General features: G+C 41.1%; 2 protein-coding genes across 2 annotated transcripts in view; both read right to left on the minus strand.

Annotated features, from left to right (window-relative positions):
* brap (BRCA1 associated protein) overlaps positions 1-3,933 on the minus strand; it is a 13,191-nt gene extending 9,258 nt beyond the window's left edge. The window contains exons 1-4 of the mRNA XM_020652965.3: positions 3,573-3,933; positions 3,282-3,443; positions 668-893; positions 393-582 (exon numbers count right to left, since the gene is read on the minus strand). Of these exons, the coding sequence (XP_020508621.2) occupies positions 393-582; positions 668-893; positions 3,282-3,443; positions 3,573-3,651 (657 nt within the window). The 5' untranslated portion in view covers positions 3,652-3,933. The remainder of the gene's footprint in view (positions 1-392; positions 583-667; positions 894-3,281; positions 3,444-3,572) is intronic.
* A 1,388-nt stretch (positions 3,934-5,321) lies between these two features.
* On the minus strand, positions 5,322-25,307 carry naa25 (N-alpha-acetyltransferase 25, NatB auxiliary subunit). The gene is made up of 24 exons (XM_020652957.3): positions 25,225-25,307; positions 21,298-21,383; positions 20,122-20,260; positions 19,906-20,024; positions 19,732-19,806; positions 19,531-19,638; positions 17,930-18,008; positions 17,269-17,380; positions 16,706-16,795; positions 16,016-16,188; positions 15,811-15,923; positions 15,523-15,730; positions 12,302-12,391; positions 12,026-12,206; positions 11,802-11,901; positions 11,556-11,707; positions 11,339-11,464; positions 10,944-11,187; positions 10,370-10,493; positions 10,206-10,271; positions 10,023-10,120; positions 9,824-9,934; positions 9,599-9,739; positions 5,322-8,879 (listed from the first exon to the last, which is right to left on the minus strand). The coding sequence occupies exons 1-24, from the start codon at positions 25,280-25,282 to the stop codon at positions 8,757-8,759; spliced, it is 2,916 nt and encodes a 971-aa protein (XP_020508613.1). The 5' UTR covers positions 25,283-25,307; the 3' UTR covers positions 5,322-8,756.
* Positions 25,308-26,179: the final 872 nt, after the last annotated feature.

Genomic DNA, 26,179 nt, shown 5'->3' on the forward strand with positions numbered 1-26,179 from the left:
CTTCCCAGAGCACAAAGTGACGTCTTTGTTTGGTTCTATTTATCCAGTGAACAGCGCAAAAAAAACAAAACATTAGAATGCAGCAAACCCTCACGTTTAAGGAATTGGAATCCTAAAATACTTTGACAAATACTATAAATAAACCTTTAAATAATCTGGCAAGAATTGTTGTTTTCCTTGACATATCTTTGCAGTTTAACAACACACAGTCCGAGTACTGCGGTGCTGTTTAGTAGCATTTTACATCTTTATTCTAGTTTTGTGGAATCATTGTTTTGCACCACAGCACTAAGTCAAATTCCTTGTATGTGTTACTGACTTGGTAATAAACCTGATACTGATAACCTCCTGAAAATTAGAAATCTGTAAACATAAAAGTGATGAGATCTTACCTGCTTACAGAACTTAATCAGAACCATGTACTGGTTCGGTGTAGAGTCCCGTATGATCTTCATGTGCTCCATGACATCATTAAAGGGTGCCAAAAGCTTCATGAGGTCATGGCTGGTCATGGTCGCAGGCACGGTGAGGATGCACACCATCGCGCTGCGTCGCACATCCTCCGTCAGTGACGTCATTTTACTGAAAGGAAATTCACATCCAGTGTTAAGAGTTCAGATACTTACTGAGGCGGTAGATGATGAATTTGTCAGCTGTTGTGACTCACTTGGTTTTGTAGAGGTGCATGATGCCGTGGATGATCTCCACTGAGGGGTTCCCGCTGAAGAAGGAGATCTGGTCTGGGAGCTGTTTGGATGGAGAGTCTGGAGCAGCTCCCGTCTTCTCACCGCTGTCCTGTGCACCGGCCTCGGTGACCTCCAAACTGTCTGCTTCAGTCTGTGCAGCCTGAGCCTGATCAGCTGAGCCACCAGACTCATCACCGCCACCTTTATCTGGAGTGAAGAGACAGAAGTGTCATGCATGCAGATAGTGGTGGGCGATGTAACGATATTAGATCGAGAAGGATTTTAACGTGCTGACGATCTGCCAAAGCAGGGAGATCGTCGAACCGGGGTTATGTGTTTATTCTATCACGCTGCAGTTTATGCTCCGACACAGACGCGTCTCCTCCTCCCCTTCTGCTCCACCGCGGCGAAAACAAAAACGAAACTGAAGAGTAGTCCGCAAAAACAACTCCATCCCGGTTATATGCAACTGTTCTGATATATTTCCAAACCGACACGCCGTGAGCAACAGTTAACTTCTCTGCATAGTGTGCACAGTTAAGTTCACATCTCGGATAGCGACACAAGAAACCGTTTAAGGAGCCGGAGAGACGTTCACAGTCTGCAGAGAGTCAGACAGAGAGGAGCTCAGACAGACAGTGAGGGGAGATATAACCCCGGTGTTTCAAATGTTGCTGTCGGTGTTTTCTGCTCTCTCTCGGTTTTTAAAAGTTACTATCAAGCTTCTCCACCTGAAGCTCACCTGTTGTGATAACTGAATTTATAGGGATTACACTAAACGACGTTACAAAGCAGCAGGCAGGTGAGAGTGAGTAACCATGGTGACTGTTTGTCTCTCAATCAACGATGTCCCGCCCCCTCTATGAATTAAACTCTTCTGTCAGTAAAACTTACTTTGATCATGTGTCACAGAATGAACACATTCTGTATTATGTTTGATTATATATAAACTAAACTAAAGTTAGTCCAATGATGTCATAAAAAACAACAAAGGCTGCAGAGCCTGTATGAAGCTCCAGCTGGAGGAACTCTGCAGGGCTAAAACAGAACAGAAACACAAGAACTCGAAGTCTACATGTTTTTAAATGAATGCATCACTGTGTGAAAATGTTCCTGATGAACATAAAAAGAGGACACATAACTAAATCATCATTTCAAAGTGGTGAGGAAAACCTTCAAATTGTTCATAAATATTGATCAAATTGAGGGAAAGACATTTCTGTTGCTAAAGATGTTCTGGGTGAGAGTAGGGCTGGGAAATATATCGATCTTTTTAAGATGTATTGATATATTTTCAAACAAGACATAGGGTAAGACAATATCCTTAATATGGATGTAGTTTATGTTGCATTAAAATAACGTCACAGAGGTGCCAGGTCACCTTTTTCTCATCTCACTGATGATGACTGACTGTCTGTCCCTCTTCACCCTGCTCCTCCTCTCTCTCTCTTTTATTGTATTTAAGGAACATTTTTATTTTATTATATTACTTTTTAAATTCACAAACAGGTAGTTTATTTTTCCATTTGTTTTCACTGCAAATACATATCGATATATATCGAGTATCACCATTCAGCTAAACAATATCAAGATATGAGATTTGGTCCATATCGCCCCAGCCGTAGGTGAGAGACCTCCAGACCTCCTACAAAAGATGTTTTTTCAAATAGATTAAACTTGTCAGCACAGTTTTTGTGCATTTAAAAACATTATACAGGGAAATAAGTTTTGGTTGAACTCATCAGTAACTTACAAATCTGTCTGAAGATCAGTATGAAAATCACTTTACATGCAGACTTTGTTGTTGTGTTTAAATTTTTCTGAGACATGAAAAATGAAACACAGTATATAGATGATTGCTGTGCAGGTTTCATTGTGCATGCACTCACCTGCACTGAGCTCTTACTCTACATGCACTCACCTGCACTGAGCTCTTATTGTGCATGCACTCACCTGCACTGAGCTCTTATTGTGCATGCACTCACCTGGACTGAGCTCTTACTCTACATGCACTCACCTGGACTGAGCTCTTACTCTACATGCACTCACCTGCACTGAGCTCTTACTCTACATGCACTGAGCTCTTACTCTACATGCACTCACCTGCACTGAGCTCTTACTCTACATGCACTCACCTGCACTGAGCTCTTACTCTACATGCACTCACCTGCACTGAGCTCTTACTCTACATGCACTCACCTGGACTGAGCTCTTACTCTACATGCACTGAGCTCTTACTCTACATGCACTCACCTGCACTGAGCTCTTACTCTACATGCACTCACCTGGACTGAGCTCTTACTCTACATGCACTCACCTGGACTGAGCTCTTACTCTACATGCACTCACCTGGACTGAGCTCTTACTCTACATGCACTCACCTGGACTGGGCTCTTACTCTACATGCACTGAGCTCTTACTCTACATGCACTCACCTGCACTGAGCTCTTACTCTACATGCACTCACCTGGACTGAGCTCTTACTCTACATGCACTCACCTGGACTGAGCTCTTACTCTACATGCACTCACCTGGACTGAGCTCTTACTCTACATGCACTCACCTGGACTGAGCTCTTACTCTACATGCACTCACCTGGACTGGGCTCAAAGGTTTCTATAACCATGTCTCCCATCGCTCTGCTGCCGATGTGCTGGTGCAGAACAGTCGCTCTTTCCAGTTCAGTCTTTCCACCCAGAGTGTGTTTGGCTACACCCAGAGCTTTCTCCTGCAGCTCCTCGTCTGACATGCCCTCAACTGAAGCACACACACACACACACACACACACACACACACACACACACACAATGTTTCTTCATCTCACCAGCAGGAGGACAAAAACAAAATCACTCTGAGACGTTTTTTTGTTGTTTTTTTGTAACTCACCAGCTGAGTACTGGAAACCTTGTGGAGAAGGAGACTGGTCGGCTAGTTCCAGACGGATAACAACCAGAGACACACTCATGAGTTATCCAAGAAACGGCCACTCTTACAAAACAACAAAACAAACCCCCGGTGACAGCGAGCTAAAGCCAGCTAACACGTCCAACTACCCGGATGACGAGCAAGCCTATTGTTTCAGTGACGTCAAAACACCACCAGTGCATACGTCATACTCTTTCCTACCTTCCCCGACTATTAACACAAACATTACATTGATGTTTTAAAGCTAAAACACTGAAACTGTCCGAGACTCGGGCCAGCTATCCAGTCTCAGTGTTCACAGCTGTTTCTAGCATGTTGTTCTTCTTCGTGTGTAAAATGAAAGCAGGAATCAGTTGCCTGAGATGTGTCGCTGCCACCTTCAGTATTCATACAGGTACTGCATGCTGTTGTTTTCCAGCGTTGTGATACCAAACTTGGTTGATGTCCTGCATTTTAAAACGTTAACTGGAAAAAGGAATGTATGTAATTTGTAATTCACTGCTTTATAATTGTCTATTTATTTACTGAGTCACTGCACTTTAACTTTAACTGTCTATTTATTTATTTATTCATTCATTCAGTCACTGCACAATAATAACTGTATATACTCTTTCACTGCACTATAACTTCACTTATTTGCACCGTATCTCTATATTTATATTTGTTTAATTAATCTGTCACTGCAAAATAATAACTGTATATATTCTTTCAGTCACCACAACTGTCTATTTATTTATTATTATCATTCATTCACTGAACAGCAACTGCTCTGGCCACTTTTTGCATACTTCTCTTTCATATCACCACAAATATATTTTTGTTGTTGTTGTTTTTGTAAACGCTGCTGTTGAAGATTGCTGCTAATTAAGTTTTGTTGTGTCCTTGTATACAATGATAATAAAGATTCTATCTGTCTATCTATTTTCAACCAGATCTGAAGTATAAATGTCAAATTAGTTCTATAAATGATGTTTTTATTGTAATATTTTGGCTTCATTTGTTGTTTTTGGAACCAAACAGTTCTGGGGACTTTTTGAAGAGGAACTATCCACAAGGGAGTTCCCTGAGAACTACACACCATGGGGACTTTTTTTCTGTTTCCATTTGCACAACCATGGCTGATATGAACCTTAAAGTGACCGGCTGAAAGTTGCTAGAGCTTGTCTTGTGGTCTTGCAATAAAAGAAAAACAACACATTAACCAGGAATGCCTCCTAAATAAAATATGCTGCAGAGAGTTGCCCAGTTTCCAAGAGACAAATGTTGACATTTTAATGTGTTTAGTGGCACCACAGGCTTTCAAACCCCAATACAAAACAAGCTTTTGTTAGTTGGACAAAGAATTATAAATGCTTTATTTGTATTTTAACTTGATGAATTATAAAGCTGGAGTTGCACAGATGTTTATATACTGTATGCTCAATTATTTTATTTATTTCTTTTATCATTTTTGGGCCTTTTTGCCTTTATTAGATAGGACAGCTGAAGAGAGACAGGAAATGTTGAGTGGAGAGAGAGGGGGACGACATGCAGCAAAGGACCGAGGACTACAGCCTCTGTCCATGGGGCCCTCGCGACATAACCGCTAGCCTGTCCAGCTCCCCAAATTCTCACTTACACAGAAAAGTATTAGTTGCAGAACATGGAAGTTTTTCGCTTCCACTCCAAAAGGTAGAATAAAGAGGTGAAGACATTTCACAACCAAAGTCACACATTTACATGTTTTTATTTTATTTTAAAAAAGCTTTGACATTCCAGTGTTTCTGTTTTCCATTTTCTAACAAAAGAGGGTTGTGAGATGACACTCCAGATTGTCAACCATTAATCTGAACCTCAACAACAACACAAACGTTGTCCCTGTGGGTCCATTCAAACAGAAAGGTGAATCGAGTCTTCAAAATAAAAAGAAAGAGAAAAGGCATTTATTATGATTATTATAAGCAGAAGTGTGTGTGTGGCTGTATACAAGACTAACAGGAAAGGGAGAGGGGGGGGGGACTCACCATTTATTCACATTTTCACATATTGCTGCCAAATTAATTAATAAAAAATAAAAAAGGTTAAACTGCACACTACCTGCAGCATCCATCAGTGCTCCTGTGTGATATTTGTAAACTAGGTTTGTTTCGTCTCTGCGTATAAGCTTCTTTATAACAGCAAAAGATGCTCGCCGTTTCAAACCTTCACTAAACGCGGTAGCTGGTGAGATTGTTGAGCGTGCCGTGGAGGTGCTCGGTCTAAAGCAGAAAATAAAACAAACAAGAACACAGGACAAATCTCATTATACCTACAGCAGCTGCTTTCAAAAACACACTACTTTCCTTTTTACGCTGTACTGCAAAAAAAACGCTGCCTCAAGTTTATTTACAATCAGGTCCAAAGTTTTCTAATGAAAAAAAAAAAGAGGAGATTCATCCGCCAATCGAGGCTGAGGATTGAACTATTGTACGCCGAAACATGCACTTCAGCATCCGGCAAGTTGTACTCATTTTTGCATTTGTAGTTTTGTGTTTTCATACAGGAGTGTCTGTTAAAAAGTAGATTCATACTTAGGCTGCACATTCCATTTGTTCTATGAGCACCTCATCATTCAGTCTGTTATTTGTTTTAATTGAGAAAAAAAATGCTCGGAGTGATATCTTCGTATTGCTTTGTTTATCAAACAGACATGTGGAAAACCAAAAGATTCTTCTTTTACAATCAAACGAGACAAAGAAGAGCAGCAGGTCTGCAGCTTTAAGGAGCTGAAAGCTGAAAATTCTAGGAGATTTGAATTTTCTTTATGACTGACTTATGGATTGAGTAACCGCTCGTTATATACTACGAGCACTTCTTCACACTGCTTGAAATAAAACAATGTTTCTGGTGTCATTCAGTACTTGAAGGGGAAGTTGTTGGGGTTTTCTTTTTAAACCAGGGCCATATTTGAACCTTTTTTTTGCCTTCTGAATGGAAAAGGGTTTTGGTACCTCTCCTGTGGATTTACTTCAGCCAGCAGTCATGAAACAGGCTGTAGTGACTTCAGCATAATCCTCTTGAAGTTCTTGTTTTTGCCAATTTAAGACTTTAATTTTTATTCTAAGTGTCTGACAACATTTTTTAAAAAGTACCCCGACAAAAACAGATCTTTTTGTTTGAGAAAATTTAGTTTCTTTTCTCTTTCCGTTAACATCCTTCTCTTCAAAGCCACCAGACTCCATTGACAAAAGCACTCATTTTAGCCGGCAGAGCAGAGGAGCTGCTGCTCTGCTGCTGCCCCTCATCAGACTTTTACTGTGCTATTGTGTCACTTTCCCGTTTTAAATGGTCTGCTATGATCAAACAAAACATTAATGCAACCCATAATTACACCAAAAACGCTAAGCAATCAAGGAACAAGTGGACAAGCCACCGTGCGCCCCATGTACGGAGGCTGCTGTCCTCCAGAAAGACGGCCCAGGTTAGTCTCCGACCTCTGGCTCTTTCCTGCATGTGGTTCCCTGATCTCTCTCCCTCCCTGGTTTATAACTCTGTCCACTGTCATATCTACAAATAAAGGCCCCAAAATAACAAAAAATTATGATCAAAAGCAACATTTGTGGCGGTGACAGTGGCCTAGTGGTTCGTTAAGGCAGCCTGGATTCGAGTCCAACCTGTGGATCCTTTTACCGCATGTCGTTTCCCACTATTTTCTGCCTGATTTCCAACATTATTCACGGTCCTGTTTCTCTAGTAATGGCACAAAAAAGCCCCCAAAATCTTTAAAAACTACACACACACACAAAGCATTTGTATAACGCAGAATAAAACATAATAAAAACCACTATGTACTCTGTGTGAGGTACAATTTCTGTTTTTTTTGTCAATGGAGTTTAACCTTTGAAGAGAGCAGCTTGATGACGGTTTCTGGCTAGGAGAAAAAGCTCTCTCTCTGTACTGATGTCAGACAATTGAAATATCAATCAGAGCCCGTCAGTGGAAAAATAAAAGACGTTTTAGACGAGGCACTTCAATCAGGAACATTTGTAGCCCAGCTGAAGCAATCGACAGGAGCAGTTCAAGACTTATTGATCGACTACTCAGACCAAAACGTTTGTAAGGAAACACGGGGCCAAGCTGAAAAAAAAAAAAAAATGCATGAATTCCCCTTTTTAACATGATTACCAATGATCGTTTGTGTGAGCCCAGTTTGATCTGGTTATTGTGTTGGAACAAACTGATTCCACAACAGACGGGGGGGTTTACAAACACCACTTCTACTAGAAATGAAAAAAAAGTAAAAAAAAAAAAAAAAAAGAGAAAAACAAACAGCAGCAGATTATTCAAAATGTCCTTGTTATTAAACTCTTCCCACCACGGCTCTTTATAATACTGCAACTACAGGGGGCGGTTCCACATTCAGTACCAAAGCAACACACAAGATACATGAAGCAAAAAAAAATAAAAAGAAGACCAAAATAACGAATGAAGGAAACTTCAGTCTGCAGGCGTCCGTCTGTCAATCAGTTTGAAGTGAACTTGTGCCTGCTTGGAAAGAAACAGCTGGAAAAGATGCACATATCAAATTTCCCTCCTTAGTGTTAACAGTCCAGATGTTTGTGCCCGTGCATGTGTGTGTGTGTGTGTGTGTGTGAGATTGTCCTCAGAAAAAAAAGCAGAAACAGAACCAACAGAATAGTGGTATATTGTGACGTATATTCTCACTTAGTCCAAGGAGTTGCTCTTTACTTTGTACAATAATTTATTAGATAACTTCATCTAGAACTGCGTATTCATTCTGCCTAATTTGCTCTATTTAAATGTGTCATTATTAAAAATGAGGCGTGTCTCTTTTCCTCCCCTCCCATCGTTTTTGCGTATATCTGCTGTATAAATTCATGAGTTTACTTACAAGCTTCGTGTGCTATAAGAGTTGCAAATGTTCCAGAGGTGTTTGTTGAAGAAACTTAAAAAATAAAAAGAGAGAAAAAGAAGAACAGGCGGAGAGAGATCACGAACGCCGAGTGATGCCGGAGAGGAAGGAGGTCAGAAACGACTTGGGGAGGGGAGGGGGTTAGCTGGTGAGCTGACAGACTTGTGGAGCAGGGCGTTGAGGGGCAGATGGGGGTGTGTTTAGGGGGGGGGGGGGGGTATAGTCGTCTTTATTTTGGGGGGGTGTGATGGTGTTCAGATCTTGAGGCTCTTTATAGTCTCTGCTCTCTTCTTGAGAAGATCTCCCACCTCCTGTAAAGAGCGCAGGTAACTGCTCTGCACCTTGTCCATAGCAGCCTTCATAAACGATGCTTCATCCTGAAACACACACAGACAGACACACACACACACACACACACACACACACACACACACACAGAGCCACACATAGAGAGACAGACACACAGAGAGACAGAGACACACACACACACACACAGACACACAGCCACAGAGAGACAGACACACAGAGAGACAGAGACACACACACACACGACAAAAATATGGTGAGGCTGCTGCTACCAAACGAGCCACAACATCAGCTTTTTGAAGCTACTATAAACACCAAAAAATAAAACTTTTCGAGCTGCATTTCACTCGCTGTTCAAAACATAAATGACTTTGAAAGCATCACAGACAGTGGGACTCAGGTGTTACACCCATTGTAGAAAATCTCAGATAAAACCTTTAGAGTTTTCAGAGTCCTATCTTCAGTTTGTTTACATCGCCCGGACGGCCGGCTGACTCCTCCCCTCGTGTATAAAAGTTGTTTAATTGAGGGACTAGAGAAAAGAAGAATAACATACTGTACTCACTGTTTAACTGTGTTTCTAGATCACGCTCATTTCAGGTAAATTTACATGCAGTGTGAAGATACCAGCATAATAAAGATCGCTAGCATTAGCATGCTAACACAACAATGCAGCACGAGTTGTTTTGGTTTCATGCTGGTGCTCAAGGGCGACATCTACTGGATCAAAAAAAATAATTGCATGTAAAGCCTTTAAAAAGGAAGAATGTGTATTATTTTACACACTGACCTGTGGGAATTCTTCCAAGCTTAAACTGGCCAGTTTAAGGGCTGTTATGCTCGTCTCCTGCTCCTTTATAAACTCCACACTCTGGGTGAGCAGGTCCTGCAAGCTCCCCGTCAGCTCCTGGAACCCGCACACCACCACCGGCTGCACGGGACGCAAAGAGAGTTTACCTATAAAGCTCTGATTCAAATGAAAGAATACTGTGTGAGAGTAGGATTGACGCCGTACCAGAGCTGTGTTTGCATCCTTTTTCTTCTTCTTCTTCTTCTGTAGACTAGTCTTCAGCGGTCGGAGGATCTTTGCACAGTTACTCGCCATCCACAAGGCTATGCACATTGTCTGAAATATATTTCAACGTTATAACTTCACCACCTAAGACACGGCACAGGTGCAAAATGTTCAGTGTTTGTGGAAGCAGACGTCTCACCTCAACAAAGAAGATTAGGTTTTCTAATAAGGAGGGCTCTGTTTTTAATTTGCCCTCTTTCATTTCCAATAAATCCCCTTTGCATTTATTCAGAATTTCTGTGGAGACAGAAAGAAGGAAACATGAAAACATCCCAAACTCAGAGACAAACCTTCAGCTTTACACACCCAGCTGCTTCCTCACCTTGAAGCTGAACTACTAAAGATTTGAAACTGTTACAGATCTGGTTTTGAAGCTCTGACGACTCATCTAAGAAGATAAAAAGAAACAAAAAAAGGACAGGTGAGTGTTGAAGGATTCTGGTGACACTTTTTGGATCTGCATTAGTTACTGCTGTGTGCTCTCACCTAATCCAACAGACTCCAGCTCCTGCAGGTGCACAGACAGCTGGAAGGCTGCAGCCTGACACTGACAGCTCCCACTGGACAGAGCTGAGGCCAGGCGGGTGGAGGGGGGTCCCAGGAATGGATACTGCAACAAAACACAGACATCAGCGCAGGAATATACTCCAGGATTTCAACAATAAGTCAGTCAAATATCCTCCTACATCTAGTAATTCATATTTGACAGATAAATTCAGAAGTTTAGAAACATTTGGAAAGAAAATGTCCCCAAAAAGATGAGCGAAGAAACTTTTATTTGAACATGATAGTCTAAGACTAATTTCTGAATTTGGATGCGATTTTCTGCTCTTAAACTTCTGTTTATATTGCAATTTTATAAGTTTGATCTTGTAGCATAAATTGTTGAGTCCAGTCTTTCTTAACCAGAATGTTCTTGCAAAAAATGTCAGCCCAGATATCAGAATTTAAAAAATCTCCACAAATGTTTCAAGAGTGTCTTTTTCTGTGTCTATTTTTTGTTCTTTTGATATCAGTATCAACACATCTTTACTGCATTATTAAAAACACACGTACACACCTGTATGCGTTTTTCTGCCGACTCAGCGGCCGTCTGCAGCGTCTGGTTGAGCTGGGCGAGCAGGCTGCCGAGGATCGACGTCTTGTCTCCGACTCCGTTCTCGTTTGAAATCTGGGAGTTTTGCTGCGGTGTCGTGTGTCCCTGCGAGGCCAAAGAGGCGAGGAGGCGGAGTGTGAGAGAGCGTATCCTCAGCCAGACCGTCTCCTCCTCCAGAGACTGACGCCGGTGCTCCTCGGTTAACTGTCTGTTAAAGGGAACAGGCGCAACAGGAGTGTGAATTTATAAGATAAAAAAGTAATCTTGTTTGTAAGCTTAGTGACAACTCCTATTTCAAAAAGGTTGGTGAGCCTGTCTTTCTTTACCTCTGTTAAAGTGATAAAAAGAAAATATCAAACCTGTCTTTAGGGTCCCAGCAGGTAAAAACAGTCAGGTCTCTGTTGTCCCTCATGTTGTCCCAGAGGATGTCGTCCTCCTCCGCAGACAGAGACATGGCCTTCACGCTCTCGTCCAGACTCAACACGCTGAAAGACGCACACACACAAAGTCAAGAACTAAAACAAGACTCCAACTCCCCATGAAAAGTTTCTATAATTCTTTGAAGTGTATTCTCACATGTCGGCCTCGAGGAACAGGTCCAGCAGCATCCTCTCAGTACGGACCTGAGCAAAGTGCAGCGATTGGTTCAGCCTGTTCCTGAGAGCAATGAACTCTGGGATTTTCTCGAAAGCTCCGTACTTGTACGCCTGGATGATATACTCTGAGGTCTGGAGGGGAGAGACAATGAACATGTGAGCGCTGGGCTTTTTCGGGGTGTTGAAATCGATCCGATGTTGAAATCGCAGATCGGGGTGGACTTACATCTTTCTGGTTGGAGTGGAAAAACCTGAGGGAGAAGTTACAGGACTGGGAGGCTGCAGCGAACTGACCCAACGACTCGGCATAACGAGTCAACAGAAACCTGAAAATGGAAAAAAGATAAAACCCTTTTTAAAAACTCTGATTTGTACACTATTCTTGGTTTGTGAAAAATGTGTCATAAATCAGCTGATCAAAAACGTAAAGATCATCATCTCTGTACTGACCCGATGGTGTCGTGCTGAACATGCTTGGCGTCCAGGCTGGAGTAAAGGTCCACGACGGGCTCGAAGGCGCCCAGGTGACAGTAGAGGAGCAGCAGCAGCAGCTTGAACTGAGCGTTTGAGGCGCTGTGAGACAGACCCTCCTGCAGGACGCCGAGACCCTGCCACACCATGTTCTCATCCCCTAAAATAAAAAACACACACACAGAGTGACATGTGTTAGAAAATGTATGAGGGAAATATGAGAAACATCTGGAAAGAGAGACGGGAAACACTGACCGGTCTCCTTCCATAAGTCGACGTAAACATGAGCGGCCATGAGACAATACATGTCGGAGAACTGCAGCTCCGTCTTCAGCGCTGTCTTCCCTGTTTCAGACACACAGATCAACAAGTCAGAACAAAAAAAATCTAAACAACTAGCACCCTAAAATACAGACTATAAGCAGTCTGATTGAAGAGATCTCCCTGAGAGAAAAAAAAAGGTTTAAACCGTCGAACTGTGTGATGATTTCTATTGTGTTCAATGAAGTCTACAACGTGAAGTTTCTGTGCAGCTGTGTCGCTCTTTTAGTCCGTTTTCACTTTGTGGAGTTTGCTCTCCTACTAGCTACAGTACACAAGTTGAGCTCTAAGCCTGCAGTGAAAGTTGTGATGTACAGACCCTCCCCGGTCCCTCAAGTCTCGCTGCCTAACCTCTGCTGGATGTTAAATGTCTTTCAATGCTCCTTATGTTCTGTTTTTAACTCTGTAAAGCACTTTGAATAACTCAGAAAGTCGCCTTTTTGTGCAGAAACAAATCAAGTTTTCCTTCATCTTGCAGAAAAAGAATTGTTGACGCTGTGTTCCTGTCAGTTCTGGATCACAGAGATGTCATCTATAGTGCAGCCTCTTGACGCGGTCTATCGCTCCGCCCTGACATTTATAACTGGTGATCGATTCGGCACTCATCACTGTGATCTGTATGAGCGGGGCGGTTGACCTCCTCTTGGTAAGACCCGCATCATGCATTGGTTTTTATATATTTTTCAAGGCTCTTATCGGAAAACTTTCACCTTACATCACAGACCTGTTTGAGTGGAATGCGGGCGCCTACATGACCCGTTCTTCTGATTGGTTTGTTCTTAAAGTCCCTCGAGCTTTCACTGAACTCGGTAAAAATGCATTTTCTTTGGATGCCCCAATTTCATGGAACGCCCTCCAGCAAACTCTAAGGATCGGAGTTCTTCCCTCTCTTGCAGACTTTAGCCTCTTTGTTTCTAATTTAAACTGTTTGTAATGGATCTCATGGGTTTTAAGTGCTTGTTTTAGTGTGCTTGTAATCTCGACGGCATTGGAACTGGAGGGAAACGTCAGTGTCCTTTGAGAATAAATAAAGGTGTGATTGATTGATATGAACGGTGCTTCATTAATAAGCTTGCTTTTCGACACCACTTTTTTCTTTTTCATCTGTGTTTTTTAAATTATTGATAGAAGTGTAAAATACCAAATACCAAACAAAATCTGATCTTCAGTCAGATTTGTATCCAAAAGCTGCTCTGATAAGAGTGTGAGCACTGTCTATGTTGCACAAATACATTGGTCAGGAATTTGTGCAATTCACACATTGTGCAATTTGGTAATTAACAAATAAAAAAAGTGACCAATACTGGTTCTCTAAGAAGTGATAATGTTGAATTTTTACTTGAATTGTATGGACAATGAATCAATAAACACCTCTGAACAAAGGTTGATGCCTGCTGACCTTTTCACAAACTCTGAAACATTTAAAAGGTGATATAAATTTAGTAACATCTTAAAAAAGGACCACAAGCATCATGAATTAAGTTTCTCAAATGGTAAAAGTTCGTACTCTTCAAAGAAGCCATTGATGTCTCGTAATAAAATCCCCTAAACCTCTCCAATGTCTCTGATTTACTGCTGTGATGACGAGCAGTCCTTTTACAACGTGGTAAGAAGGCTTAACATGACATCACTAGGAAAATAAGGTGACTGTGAATTAGTGGTCAACTTGTTTTAAGAGCTGTATTCTACTAAGAAATGTGTCAATTAAATCAAACAGCCGAGTGTGATTTTAATAAGTTTTTCTGTTTGTGTTTGTTCAGTCGTACGTCAGCCTTCATGAGCCTCGTGTTTTACCAGGAAGTCACCCGTTTGACTTTTCTATGAAGCTTTGTTCACAGACGCTTTGAGCTGTCAGTTAACAAGATGAACGACTTTAGTAACGCTAGTGAGCTTAATGTTGGAGAAACACTCGTCAGGACCAATCTGTAAGATATCTACTGAATGAAATGATAAAATGAGCTCACTATCTGATCAGACATTAAGGAAACATGCTATGTTGAAGTGCTGGCTTCTCTGACAACAATGCAGCAGCCAGTATGTCCTCCTTCTAACTTTAGATTCTGCTCCTGAATGCTCTGGATTTGTTTGGACCAGAGAAGTAGGAGGTTTTCAGGTACCCCCACACGGCTGTTTTGGACACCCCTCGGTTTGCCAGATATGAGAGCAGTTATCAGGTCAACAGGTGTTGCAGAGATGGAAGCGGGTCAAGAGAAGTGGTTCAGATAGAAGTGATTGTACCCGACATAAAAAGCCTCTGCATGTTTCTAATAAGCTCCACGAGCAGAAACGTGCTCAAACTAGGATCAATATTGGAGATGCTTTTGAAAAATGGAGAGAGGTTAGAACACAGAAAGGTTTACAGACCCATGCAGAGCTGGATAAACACTGAAGCTTCAGAGTCCACCACATGGTGACCTGAGTGAGCATCCACTCTAGAGAGGAGGGGGAGGGGGGGGAGACAGCTCTCCACAATGTTTAGAATTTGAACTGCAGTACCCATTTTAAACAGTAGGTGTCAGAGTGACACATTGCTCCTTTAACACTGTGTCTGGGCAGAACATAAGTTTGGGTGCAACCTGCAGGGAACACAAGCAGAGTGACACCAGCTGTCGTGCACAAGATAAACGTGCGGTCCTCGTCAAGCTACGCTACATTAGCTTTGCTCTGGCAGAGGGACCGAGCAGTGAAGTCAAGTCAGTGCCAAAACATGACACTTGATGCAGCATCAGTGAGCACTACACGTCCGAGTAATGACACCGCATCGTCCTTAATCGTTCCATCACTTTTTTTCAAACAGCAAGTCAAGAACTCTGAGCTCAAGACAGGACTCAAATTCAAAATAAATGCCTAGCGATCTTTAGCAGCCATCCTTGCATCTATATCACTCCACTGAACATTTGTATTATTTTGGATAAGTTGTAATTGGCCTCACTGGGACAGGGTGATATCTGTCTGAATGAAACTCGACAGATATATTTAAACTAGAGATAACTTGTTTAAAGCTGGTTCTTTAAATTGGATGAAAGAACTTGAGCTTGCAGTTTCATCTCATTCCACAGCGCAGAACTTCACCTCTTTGCTCGGCGTACCATCTCCTCACTCCGATTATCCTCGAAACAAAATATTCTGAGAAATGTTTTTAAAAGTCTTCTTACCAAACTTGAGGCCGTGACGATAGTGCGCCTTGAGCTCCGAGATGAGCTGCAGTTTTCCGTCCGCGTCGAGGGAGTGATGCAGGCCGAGCGCTCGACTCAGCTGACACACGCACAGATGTCTCTGGAGCGCTTTGGTGTCGTCTGGGAACGCGAACCCCTCGTCTCCCTGCTCGCCCAGAGGGACCGCTTCACTCAGACGGTTAATGAACTAAAAAAAGAAGAAGTTTTTAAGAGCAACATATTTCCCTTTGCATGCGTCACATTGAAAATAAAGTAACTCTGTGTTACCTGAACGTGCTGATCAGGAGGCAGCAGGTGCAGGTATATTTTGAGGTCGGTGATGCAGCAGGGTTTGTCTCCAAACTTCCCAAAGAACTGCACCATCAGCTCTAAAGGATCACCTGTTTCAATATATATAAAAAAAACAAGTAAAGCATCCAGAGAAGAGTAAAAAAGAAAGAAGAATCATGCAGAGGTTTATATCATTTGTTACCGAGCAGGCTTTCTTCAGGACATCCCCGCTCTCTCAGTCTGTGCATTAATTCAAGTCGAGCTAAATATGGTCCTCTGAGCGAGCGGGAATCTTTGCCGTCTTCCCCTTTAATTCTGTCCTCCACAAACCTCACGACTTCAGCCACGGTGTGATGAACTGAACCCTCCGAGCAGCTGCGGAGAGACAGATACGGATCAATGATGGTTTGGATTAAGTACATTTTCTCTTTTCTCTCTGTCCTCCAAAGTTCAGAGGTAGATAACAGATCAGCCCGACTAGAGCTCGCATCGCTTCAAGGACCCTCAGGAGGTTTTGTGTCACCCGGTTATTAAGAAAACTTGTCCTTAATATAGAATTTATTTAGAAGCTACGTGTGTGTCTGGGGACTTTCATCAGGCAGTGGTGATGTGTTTTTCTTCAATATCTAAAAATAAAGAACCTCAGAAATTCCTCAAATTGCCACATGTATTTATCTCTTAACCAAAAACTCCTCTACAAGTGGATGTGGGGGTGGGGTTCACAGAAGAAGGTTGGGAGAACTCACTCCATCAGCCACCTCAGGGTTTTGACTTTCTTATAAATCATCTTTTTGTAATCCCTCAAAAATAAAGATCAGCATCCCTCATCAGCTGAGCTCAAACACACACACTCCAGTCAGTTTCCACTTCAACTAAAAACCTTTGTACTCACTGTTCTCCATCTTCAGGCGGGCTCCACGACTGATCGATCAGGTGGAAGAGAGAGTCAAAGTAGGAGGGGTAGAACTGCCAATCATCAGGACTGGAGACAGAAACATACAGGTTTGTAATCACTCATCTGCTTTTTTAGTAAATCCTCTCACTTCCACATAAGACCCAGTGTCCACCGAGCGTTCTCTCCGGGTAGAAAAGCGCTGACTGTGAGCTCGGGAGAATTTGAAGCATCAATGAAGCGTTTGTACGCTGAGAAGAAAAGCGCTGCAGGTCCGTCCTGTCTCTATGACAACAGTCTGTTGACATAGAGATGTTTTTTACCCCAGCAAAAAAAAAAATCACCGGTGACGTGAACAGCGCCTTTCCTGAAAGTTGAAAGATTTTTAAGTTCTCGGAGCGGCCACACAAAAAAGCAGAGCGCTCAGAAATGAAAGACGCTGGGCTCTGTGCTTATTCTCCAGGGGGCCGCTCTCTACTCATTGAAAACTATTGAAAAAAAGACGCTGTCAGTCAGAAAAGAAAACGTTAGGTGGACACGGGGACTAAATGATCTCCACTGACTTTTTGAGCAGCAGCTTGTGGGCTAAGGCGTTACACTCGGGCCAGCGCTGTAGTCTCTGGTAGAGCATCATACATTTGCTTTCTCGGCTCTGCAGCTCACTGGTCAGCTTCTCTGTGAGGGAAACACAAATATAAAAATCACATCAATGTCATACATATGTCAGACTGGAAGGAACGATCCCAAGTTTGTTGATCTTTCAGGCAGACCTACACAACAACATTGTTCAATAATGGGACATTAGTTATTACTCACAGTTTTTATGAGTAGCCCCTGTTCTTTAAAAATGTTTTATCAATACCTGTTTGCAGGATGTTTCCCCTGAATGCAAAATAAAAACAAAAGGCAGGTATTTCCCCCGCCCCATGATTAAATTGGTACCAAACAATCTGAGGGTGTCTGATAGCGAGCTTAAGCTTCATCGGACGGCATCGACATGATTTGAAAGCATGAACATCACGGCCAGGTTTCCTTCCAACAGTTAACATTTCTGCATGCCGAGTGAGAAAGACTTCGCTTGTTTACAAAAATAATTTATCCTGATAAATTCAGACTTTTAGAGGAGAGGAGTTTATTGCTCATATCGCAGTAATGATGAAACTGCGATTAATTATGCAGCCATACTCTCCGGCTTTAAAAGGACACAAACACAAATGTACATACCCCCAAGTGGGCCCCTGATCACCTCAAGGGCCTCGACACATTTCCCCAAACGCTCCAGAATCATATAATACAACTGCACCTGCAGAAACACAGAGAAAGTAACAACTGTTAATAAAAGGACCTACAAAGTGCCCACTTCCTGTTTGTCTGGAGGTTAAGAGTTAGAGTCGATCCACTGTGTAATCCTGGATATGAGAAAATATTTTCTTCAGGAAATGATGTTTTAGAAAGTGAAGGTTGGATAGGGGTCGATGACTAATAATGTGTGTTTTCAAGTCAGAGAGTTACATAACGGTCTGATTTATAAATCTGAAAACGCATGAATAGTGAGTTTCTACATCTGTATCTATCGAGTGTCTTTTTGCAGTTTGTCATCTTGTGTGACACATTGTGTACTGCTGCAGGACGGGGATAAATTCCTGATGAGTGAAAAACAAGTTGAAATGCTCCCAGTTATCTGCGGAAACAGACCTCATCATCATGACAAGCTAACAAGAATTTCTGCTGTCAGAGATTCAGAGAGAAGCTCAAAACAAAATGATTGTGACAGCTTCAGCAGAAGTGAGAGGACAGAGAGTGAGCCGAGCACAGACGGGGGAATTTACATGTTGTGTTAACTGAGGCATTTCATGTTTCCCTTTAGTAAGTTTGAAGGGAACTAGTCTCACTAGTTCCCCTGACAGAATCAGTGAGTGTTTGTTGTGTTTTTGTTTTTTTTACATTTGGACCAAAATACTTAATTTCCTACCTTTCTACATGTCTAAAATCGATTGAAAAACTTTGTCTTTGTGATAATGTAATTTAATTCTGTGTATCTATTCTGTCCACACATTTCAAGTCTCTGTGATTCCTGATGTATCTTCTACTTTTTTCTCCCCATTCAAGGACTATTTTAAGAATGTTTCCTTCTCCAAAACACAGAATTGAAATGAAGAGTGTTATACTGGCCTCTGTAATTAAACCTCCTTCACTTTAAACAATGCAGACCATCACTAAAACTACACATCACACCTCCAAAAAAAACCCAGGAATCCAAAGCTAAATCCAAGTTTTTAAAAATGTGGTTTTCAAGACTTCTTTTCCACGTTTTGTTTGGATGTCCAACAGTTCTGCTGGTACTTGTAGTCAACTGAAGCAAATAAGTTCTTGCATTGCCTACACGTTCCATGATGCATTTCCCATAAACAGGTGCAGCATGTCTTTAGCTGTATTCTCTGTAGGCTGTTTACACCTTGTGTTAACATCTGTCCTCCTGGTTGATCTGATAACAAGTGGATTACCTAAATGCTAGATGAGAATCACAGCAAAGTGTCTAGAGGATGGATTAATCTCCCAGCCCATAGATCTAAAAAGATCTCTGCTGATATATCGGTATCTGATTTTTATCCCCTCTCCATTATCGATTTCCGTATCTGCCCTAAAAATCGATCAGTTGGGCCCTGATCCAAACAGAGTTTCTCCCTGCACAGCAACTATGTCAAATGAAGGCGCTGACGACCAAAACAAGCTTCAGAGAAAATGTGCAACAAACAAGGTGAAGATATGGATGATAAACTGTCTACACTCCCTTCAACTAACATAAAACCTGCAGACTCTCTTACCTCTGCTTCAGCTTCAATCTTCTCCTCTTTGACCATTTTCTCCACCATGCGTTCAGCGAGGGGCAGGAACATAGTTTGGGCCAGTTTTTCATCTTGTGCTGAGATGGCCTGAACGAAAAAAACAACAAGGCACAGGAGTTATTATCAGAATCATTACAGACAATATACAGACTGTGTTGTCAAAGAATATCCTGCCCATACCTGCATCACCAGACTCATGACAGACCAGAAATAATACGGGTTCTTGGGGACGATTTTATACAAGGCCATTCCTGCCTGTGAGAAGGAAAAGATGCATTTATCAACATCCTCTTCATTGTTATGATTATGTATCCTTTATGGAGCAAGCTGTTTGGATGTCCATATTTGACTCACCTGCTGCATCTTCTTGTACTCTCCGACGCGAGCGTATGCCATGAAGAGGTGAGAGTGATACTCCTCGCTGAGAGGAACCTTCTTCACTGCAGCTTCATAGAGCTTAGTGACCAGCTCGGCTGCAAACAACACACACACACAAAATGATCAGGCATGCAGTTATATTAAGGTTTTCACACAGCCTTTATGTGTGAGTGTGTGAGTGTGTGTACTCACGACGATGCATCTCTCTGTACAGTATAGTCAGAGCCTGTAGCGAGTTGTCATCAGTGGGCTCAAGAGTGGCCACCTCCTGCGCCAGAGTGAACGCCTCATCCTGCTTCCCGGTCCTCTGGAGACCGATGGCCTTGAGGACCTGAGAGGAGACGGGAGATCATGAATGATGAGCTAAGGATGAAAACAAGAATACAAAAAGAGAACCGTACTAGAAAATGAAATTCGCACACATTTTGCAGCCAAGTCGACGTCTGGAGGAGAACTTTTCACAGCTACACCGAGTGTGAATTTGGTTTTGACATCCGATTATTTAAAGCATTTTTTCTTAACAGGTTTTTTTCATTACAAGTTGCTCACAGATACAGACACGACAGCCTCATATGAAATACTTAGAAGAGTTTCTCTCTTTGTTTTTTTTGGGCAGCGTCTACAAACAATGCCATCTTTTAAAGGGGACATATTATGAAAAATCCACTTCTTCAGTGTTTCTGAACATATATCGGGGTCACCTGAGTGTCTACTGACCCACAAAAATGTGAAATAAACCCATCCAACTTTGTTTGTGGTCTGCATAAGTCTTACAACACAGGGGAAAATGCTCTGTTTCAAATGTGCTCTCCTTGTGACATCACAGTGGGATTCTGGTAAAACAATCTCCTCCCCTCCCCTGGTATCTCCACCCATGGACTCCACCCCCCCAGCCTAGAGCTAAACTTTTGCGCAGGTCCACCATTTTTATTCTCTCTACAGAGGAGTGATGTCTATGGGGAAAACTCAGGGGGCGGGGCTCATTACATTTAAAGAGACACACACACCAAAACGGAGCGTTCTGAGAGAGCTGGTTTACACAGGGTCACAAACCTCCTCTGGTGCTTGATTCATGTTATATTTTGACCAAAGCACAGCACAGATGTTTCATTTAGACCACAGGGGGACTGTTTGAAAAGGTGGAGGAGAGGGGGATAATATGTCCTTTTTCCTGAAATATACTGTAATATTATATTATGGAGTGATGCAGAAGATGAGAAACTCTCCATAGCGCAAGTGTGTCAAGAGCTAAATCAGTGCAGTTGTAAGTGTTTGGTATGCAGAGGTTCCTAAGGGATGCCAACAATAGAAAAAGGCTGCACAAACACAAACAACACTCTGAGAGAAAATAGTTCCTTAGTCACCCACCTTGGCACAGTGCAGGTCCTTATGTTTCTTCAGCAGTTTGTCCGCCTGCTGTATTGCCATTTTATTGTTGCCATTATCGAGATAATCTGGGGGAAACAGGGAGGGGGGGACAACGTTATTGCAGTGATGACGGGGATTTTAAAAAAGGTGACATGCAGTCTTCATAGTTTAGGGTTATTTCCCACCACAGAAACTTTCCCAGGGGAATGAAATGCTTTGGAAGTACTCAGTGTTTTCACCGCAAGGACTAAGGTCTAATTTATGTCCCATGGCTGAAATTAAGGGGTTGTGCTTGCAGCCCTTAACATTTCTGATCCAGTTGAGTTCTTGGAGCATTTTATTTTAGCCACCTTTTTTTCTGCAGCTGAGAAAGCTGTATATTTGGCGCTGCAGAGGGATTTAATTTCCTTAATGATTACTTTAGTTGCACTCAATGCTGACTGACTGTGGATTCATAAAATATATTTGTTGTAGTAAAGTAGCACACACAAATAAGAAGTAGAAACAACCATTGTTCTCGAGTTTGCTTAAATCTTGTTGGTCTTTGAACAGAGATGGTAACAGCGATATCAAAGGGCTGAGGGAACATTTTAGTTCCATTAAATGTAATTCCTGGGAATCATTTGGATTTTTAGTACAATAAACCAGTAGTTTTAGCAAACATGACCATATTACTAGATACTTTATATGGTAAAAACTTGCAAAGTCAAAAATTCACAAACACTTCTATTATAAAATTATAATAATGAATTTTGAAGCAAAATACCAAATATGCAACAACAAGGTCAACAAAGTCATCTGCTTTTCTCAAACAGTAAACTAACAGATGGCATTTAGACCGATAGACAGCCACAAAAAAACACAAAGTGAAGATATTAAATTGGTCTTAATGCAGTTGTTTCAAAGACCAGACCAGAACGGGTTATGTTTCCGTTTTTAACTATCAAAACAATCACATCACAACTATTTTAATAACTTATTAAGGAAAGAAGAATCACATTTCACTTCAAAATGTGAATATTTTTTGGTTTCTTTCTTTCTATACGATTTGAAGACATTATCCTGGTCTTATGCCATATGTCTAAATGTTTATACTTATATAATTCATGTTTTAAAACGACAAATGTCCAATATTGTAATAGTATTGAAAAGTAAAAAAAGCTTAAAAAGAACTACACATCTTCAGTCATACCTTTAACCAAAATCTGTGGTGAGCCAAACAGTTGCACAAACACGTTGGCACAGTTCGATACTGAGACATTGCCGGCGTCTTTGTGCAATAACGCCTGACAGAATACACGAGTTTGGCTGCAACTTTTGAGTTTAAAAAACAAAACTATTTGGTGATAATTCCCATTAAAAGTTAATTGGGGCAGATTTTGGTGTGTCTTCCTCTGTCAATAAAAATGTAAGCCAATCTTGTCTGTTTGTTGCCATGGTAACAAGCAGATATTAATGTCATTGAATTTTTACTCATATCTAAGTTTAAATGTCTGGTGTTGTAATAATCCTTCATTGGTCGACCTTTTCTTTTCTTTTGCAGAGCACACAACAGGTTCATACATTAAGCAGGTCGTAGACAGATTTATTAAACATGACATCATTGTTATTTACAGCCTTACTATCTTTTCAGGGTGGCTGGTAGATATTTGAAGTACATGCAGTCACAAACAGAGACACCTCAGTGTTCAGCCTCTTCAGGACAGCTGGATGCCAAAATTAACTGTGCCAGACGGTGCACTGTGGTTATGTCATGTCTATTCTCTCTGTTCATACTGTTATCACAGGGAAAAAAACCAAACGACGACCAAACCCAGACAGAAACCAAAAGGAACAATTGACACAAACAATGATCCATCCAAGAGGTTTAAAGCTTTTGCTTCATGCTGCCAAAACAGAGAAGCTCTGAAGCGACAATGTTGTAAGAAAAAAAGGGAAAACTACAATAGCTTAGCGCTTTAAAAACTAAATTTTGTTGTCACATCAGTAACCCAACCAGGAAGAGCCCCTGCTTAGGGTGGGGAAAACACGATTATATTACGATTAGTACAATGCTTACAGTTTTAAAGGTGCACTATGGAGCTTTGGTAGAGAAATGTGAAAGTTGGAGAACAGATTCGGTGATATATGATCAGAACTCTATATCCAAAATGTCCTCAGAGGAAAATATAGTCCCCGTTAACACTGTTTGAAGATAAAATACTAAGTGAGAATTCAATTCAAAAAAAACTTTATTTGTCCCCGGAGAGCACACAGAGCAGTAAATTAACAACAGTGCAGGTAGACAAAACATTTTAACCTAAATATAAAGTGTCAATTTAAATACAACTTAAAGCTTAAACTTAAAAATACAAACTATAAAAAGAGTAGATGTAAGTGGACAGTGATCGGACTAACAGATGTAAACAGAACTATGTGCAGTAAACACCGTGCCACCCTCACCACACATATTGTGCAATATGTATTTTATATTTCTGCAATATTTTACATTTCATACTGTGCAATATGTATTTTATATTTCTGCAATATCTATTTATATTCTGTTAGGCTACTACCTGTAAATAACTCCTACCTACATTGCCCACCTTACCTGAATGAGAGTTCCTTTTTTTTTTTAATTTTCTTCTCTTGTTGTTTTTAGCTGTGGATGTTTGTATGTGTGTGCACTTTAAAGGTGAAGCCAAATAATTTCGTTGTACACTTATATAGTGACAATAAAGACATTCTGTTCTATTCTAAACGAGAAATGTGTATATATATATATATATATATACATACATACATAGCTGTGTGCAAGTAGGCAAATATTAAATGATAAGTTATTAAGGTGCATGGTGAATAATGGAACAACAGAACTAATATAAACAATATAACTGTAAAGAAGAGATAAATAAAGTGACTGTAGTGTGATGATGGATAAGAAACAACAGGAATAAAGTAACCAGAAGTGTATGAATACTGAAATAAAAAGGATAGAATAAAGTGAAGTTATGGTGAGGGGCTGACACAGTGAAACCCCTAACTCTCAGAGAGCCTTTATGTCCTTTTAATAAAGTTTGTGGTGTTTAATCCAAAAAAATATAGAATATAATTCTTGCATTTCTCCAACTTTCACAACCAAATCTACATAATGCACCTTTAAAATAATCAGAATTATTAATGAATGTCCAGTGTTGTTGTATGGTATCATAACTGATGCATAACTAAGTGAACATGAATTGTTTTTAAGTTATTCAGCAGCACACAGTTCAGCTCTGTGACAGCTCCACTGTAGCTCCCCATGCTAACTAGCTGCAGGAGTTAGCATGAAGCATTGTCCTTACACTATGATGCTAGCTTCGAGGCTAACCGTGATAAATACAGACCGGGGTAAGGGGTTCAAACCGTCTTATCACAACCCAATCAACGTATCGCCCCTTGACGAAACACATTCAACACATTTCAACAACTTTCCTTCAAAGCGTGTGCACAAGTTGAAGCATGCCCCCCCCCATTGACTTGACATGCTAGTTAGCATGTTAGCTAGCTGTCAAATATCGACCGTGAGACAGAGGAGAGGAGAAAGAGCTTCGACTTTGAGACTGAGACAAAAACCCAACAACAGTCCGCATCACTCAACGCCTCAACCACCATGTAGACCGTGCAGAGGTTTTCACATCCTGCCCCCAAACCATTCAGAGACCCATGCAAGTAGCGTCCCAACCCGGCTTGGTGACCGGGTAAGGTGCACTGTCATTGGGCGCTGCAGGCAGCAGAGTCCGTGGTTGAAGCTGGAGGGGCCGCATCTCTGCCCCTCTGCCCCTCTCCCCCCCCTCCCTCTCCTCTCCCTCTCCCCCCTTACATCTAATTCTTTAAACACATGCACTCGTATGGAGCACAGCAATGCTCACAACACACACAAACATAACAATCTAAACGGAGTCGTACCGTAAATAGGTCTGAGTCTCCTGTCGTTGGGATCCTGCACATGGCCTCTCGCCGCCATGGTTGAGTTTACCTGCTGGGTAAATGTCCACGCATGCGCATTGCGAGCTGCTTCGAGGAGCGATTAAAGGATTTTTTTTTTTTTTTTTTTTTTTTTGTCTTTGTGCAAGCGCAGCAAACAGGCTGTCATTATCTGTCCGTGGGATTTAAAGGATGCATGAATTATGTAGACCAGAGTACAACACACAGCCATGTTAGTGCACGGAAGAGGATTAGGGCCAGACATGAGAAAAAAATAAAGTTTTGTTTTCATTATGCTCTTCGAGAATTACACAGAAATGTCGAGAACTCAATTCAAATACTATTTAAATAGATTTTGGTGACATGTTGACTTATTTTCTTGATATTTCAGCTTAATTCCTGACATGTTTTCTCAACATTTCATCTTTATTCTTGTCATCTCTTTTGACATTTCGCCTTTTTTTTTTTCATTATGCACTTCGAGAATTACACAGAAATGTCGAGAACACAATTTAAATATCATTTTGAGAATTAAGATGAGATTTTGGTGACATGTTGATTTATTTTCCTGATATTTCATCTTAATTCCTGACATGTTTTCTCAACATTTCATCTTTATTCTTGTCATCTCTTTTGACATTTCGCCTTTTTTGTTTTCATTATGCACTTCGAGAATCACACAGAAATGTCGAGAACACAATTTAAATATCATTTTGAGAATTAAGATGAGATTTTGGTGACGTGTTGATTTATTTTCTTGATATTTCAGCTTAATTCCTGACATGTTTTCTCAACATTTCATCTTTATTCTTGTCATCTCTTTTGACATTTAGCCTTTCTTGCTCGATATATAATTTTTAAAATCCTACATGTCAACTTTTTCTCGACATTTGACATTTAGATTGTTTTCTTGATATTTTGACTTCGAAATTATATT

The sequence above is a fragment of the Labrus bergylta genome, chromosome 17, assembly GCF_963930695.1.
Source record: "Labrus bergylta chromosome 17, fLabBer1.1, whole genome shotgun sequence".
Taxonomy (NCBI): domain Eukaryota; kingdom Metazoa; phylum Chordata; class Actinopteri; order Labriformes; family Labridae; genus Labrus; species Labrus bergylta.

Excerpts from the sequence above, each read along its gene's own strand:
- naa25 (XM_020652957.3), bottom strand. The coding sequence starts at position 25,282 with ATGGCGGCGAGAGGCCATGTGCAGGATCCCAACGACAGGAGACTCAGA. Across the intron at positions 19,807-19,905 it reads AGTACAAGAAGATGCAGCAG|GCAGGAATGGCCTTGTATAA; the intron begins GTGAGTCAAATA and ends TCCTTCTCACAG. Across the intron at positions 11,902-12,025 it reads GTTCAGCACGACACCATCGG|GTTTCTGTTGACTCGTTATG; the intron begins GTCAGTACAGAG and ends TTCCATTTTCAG.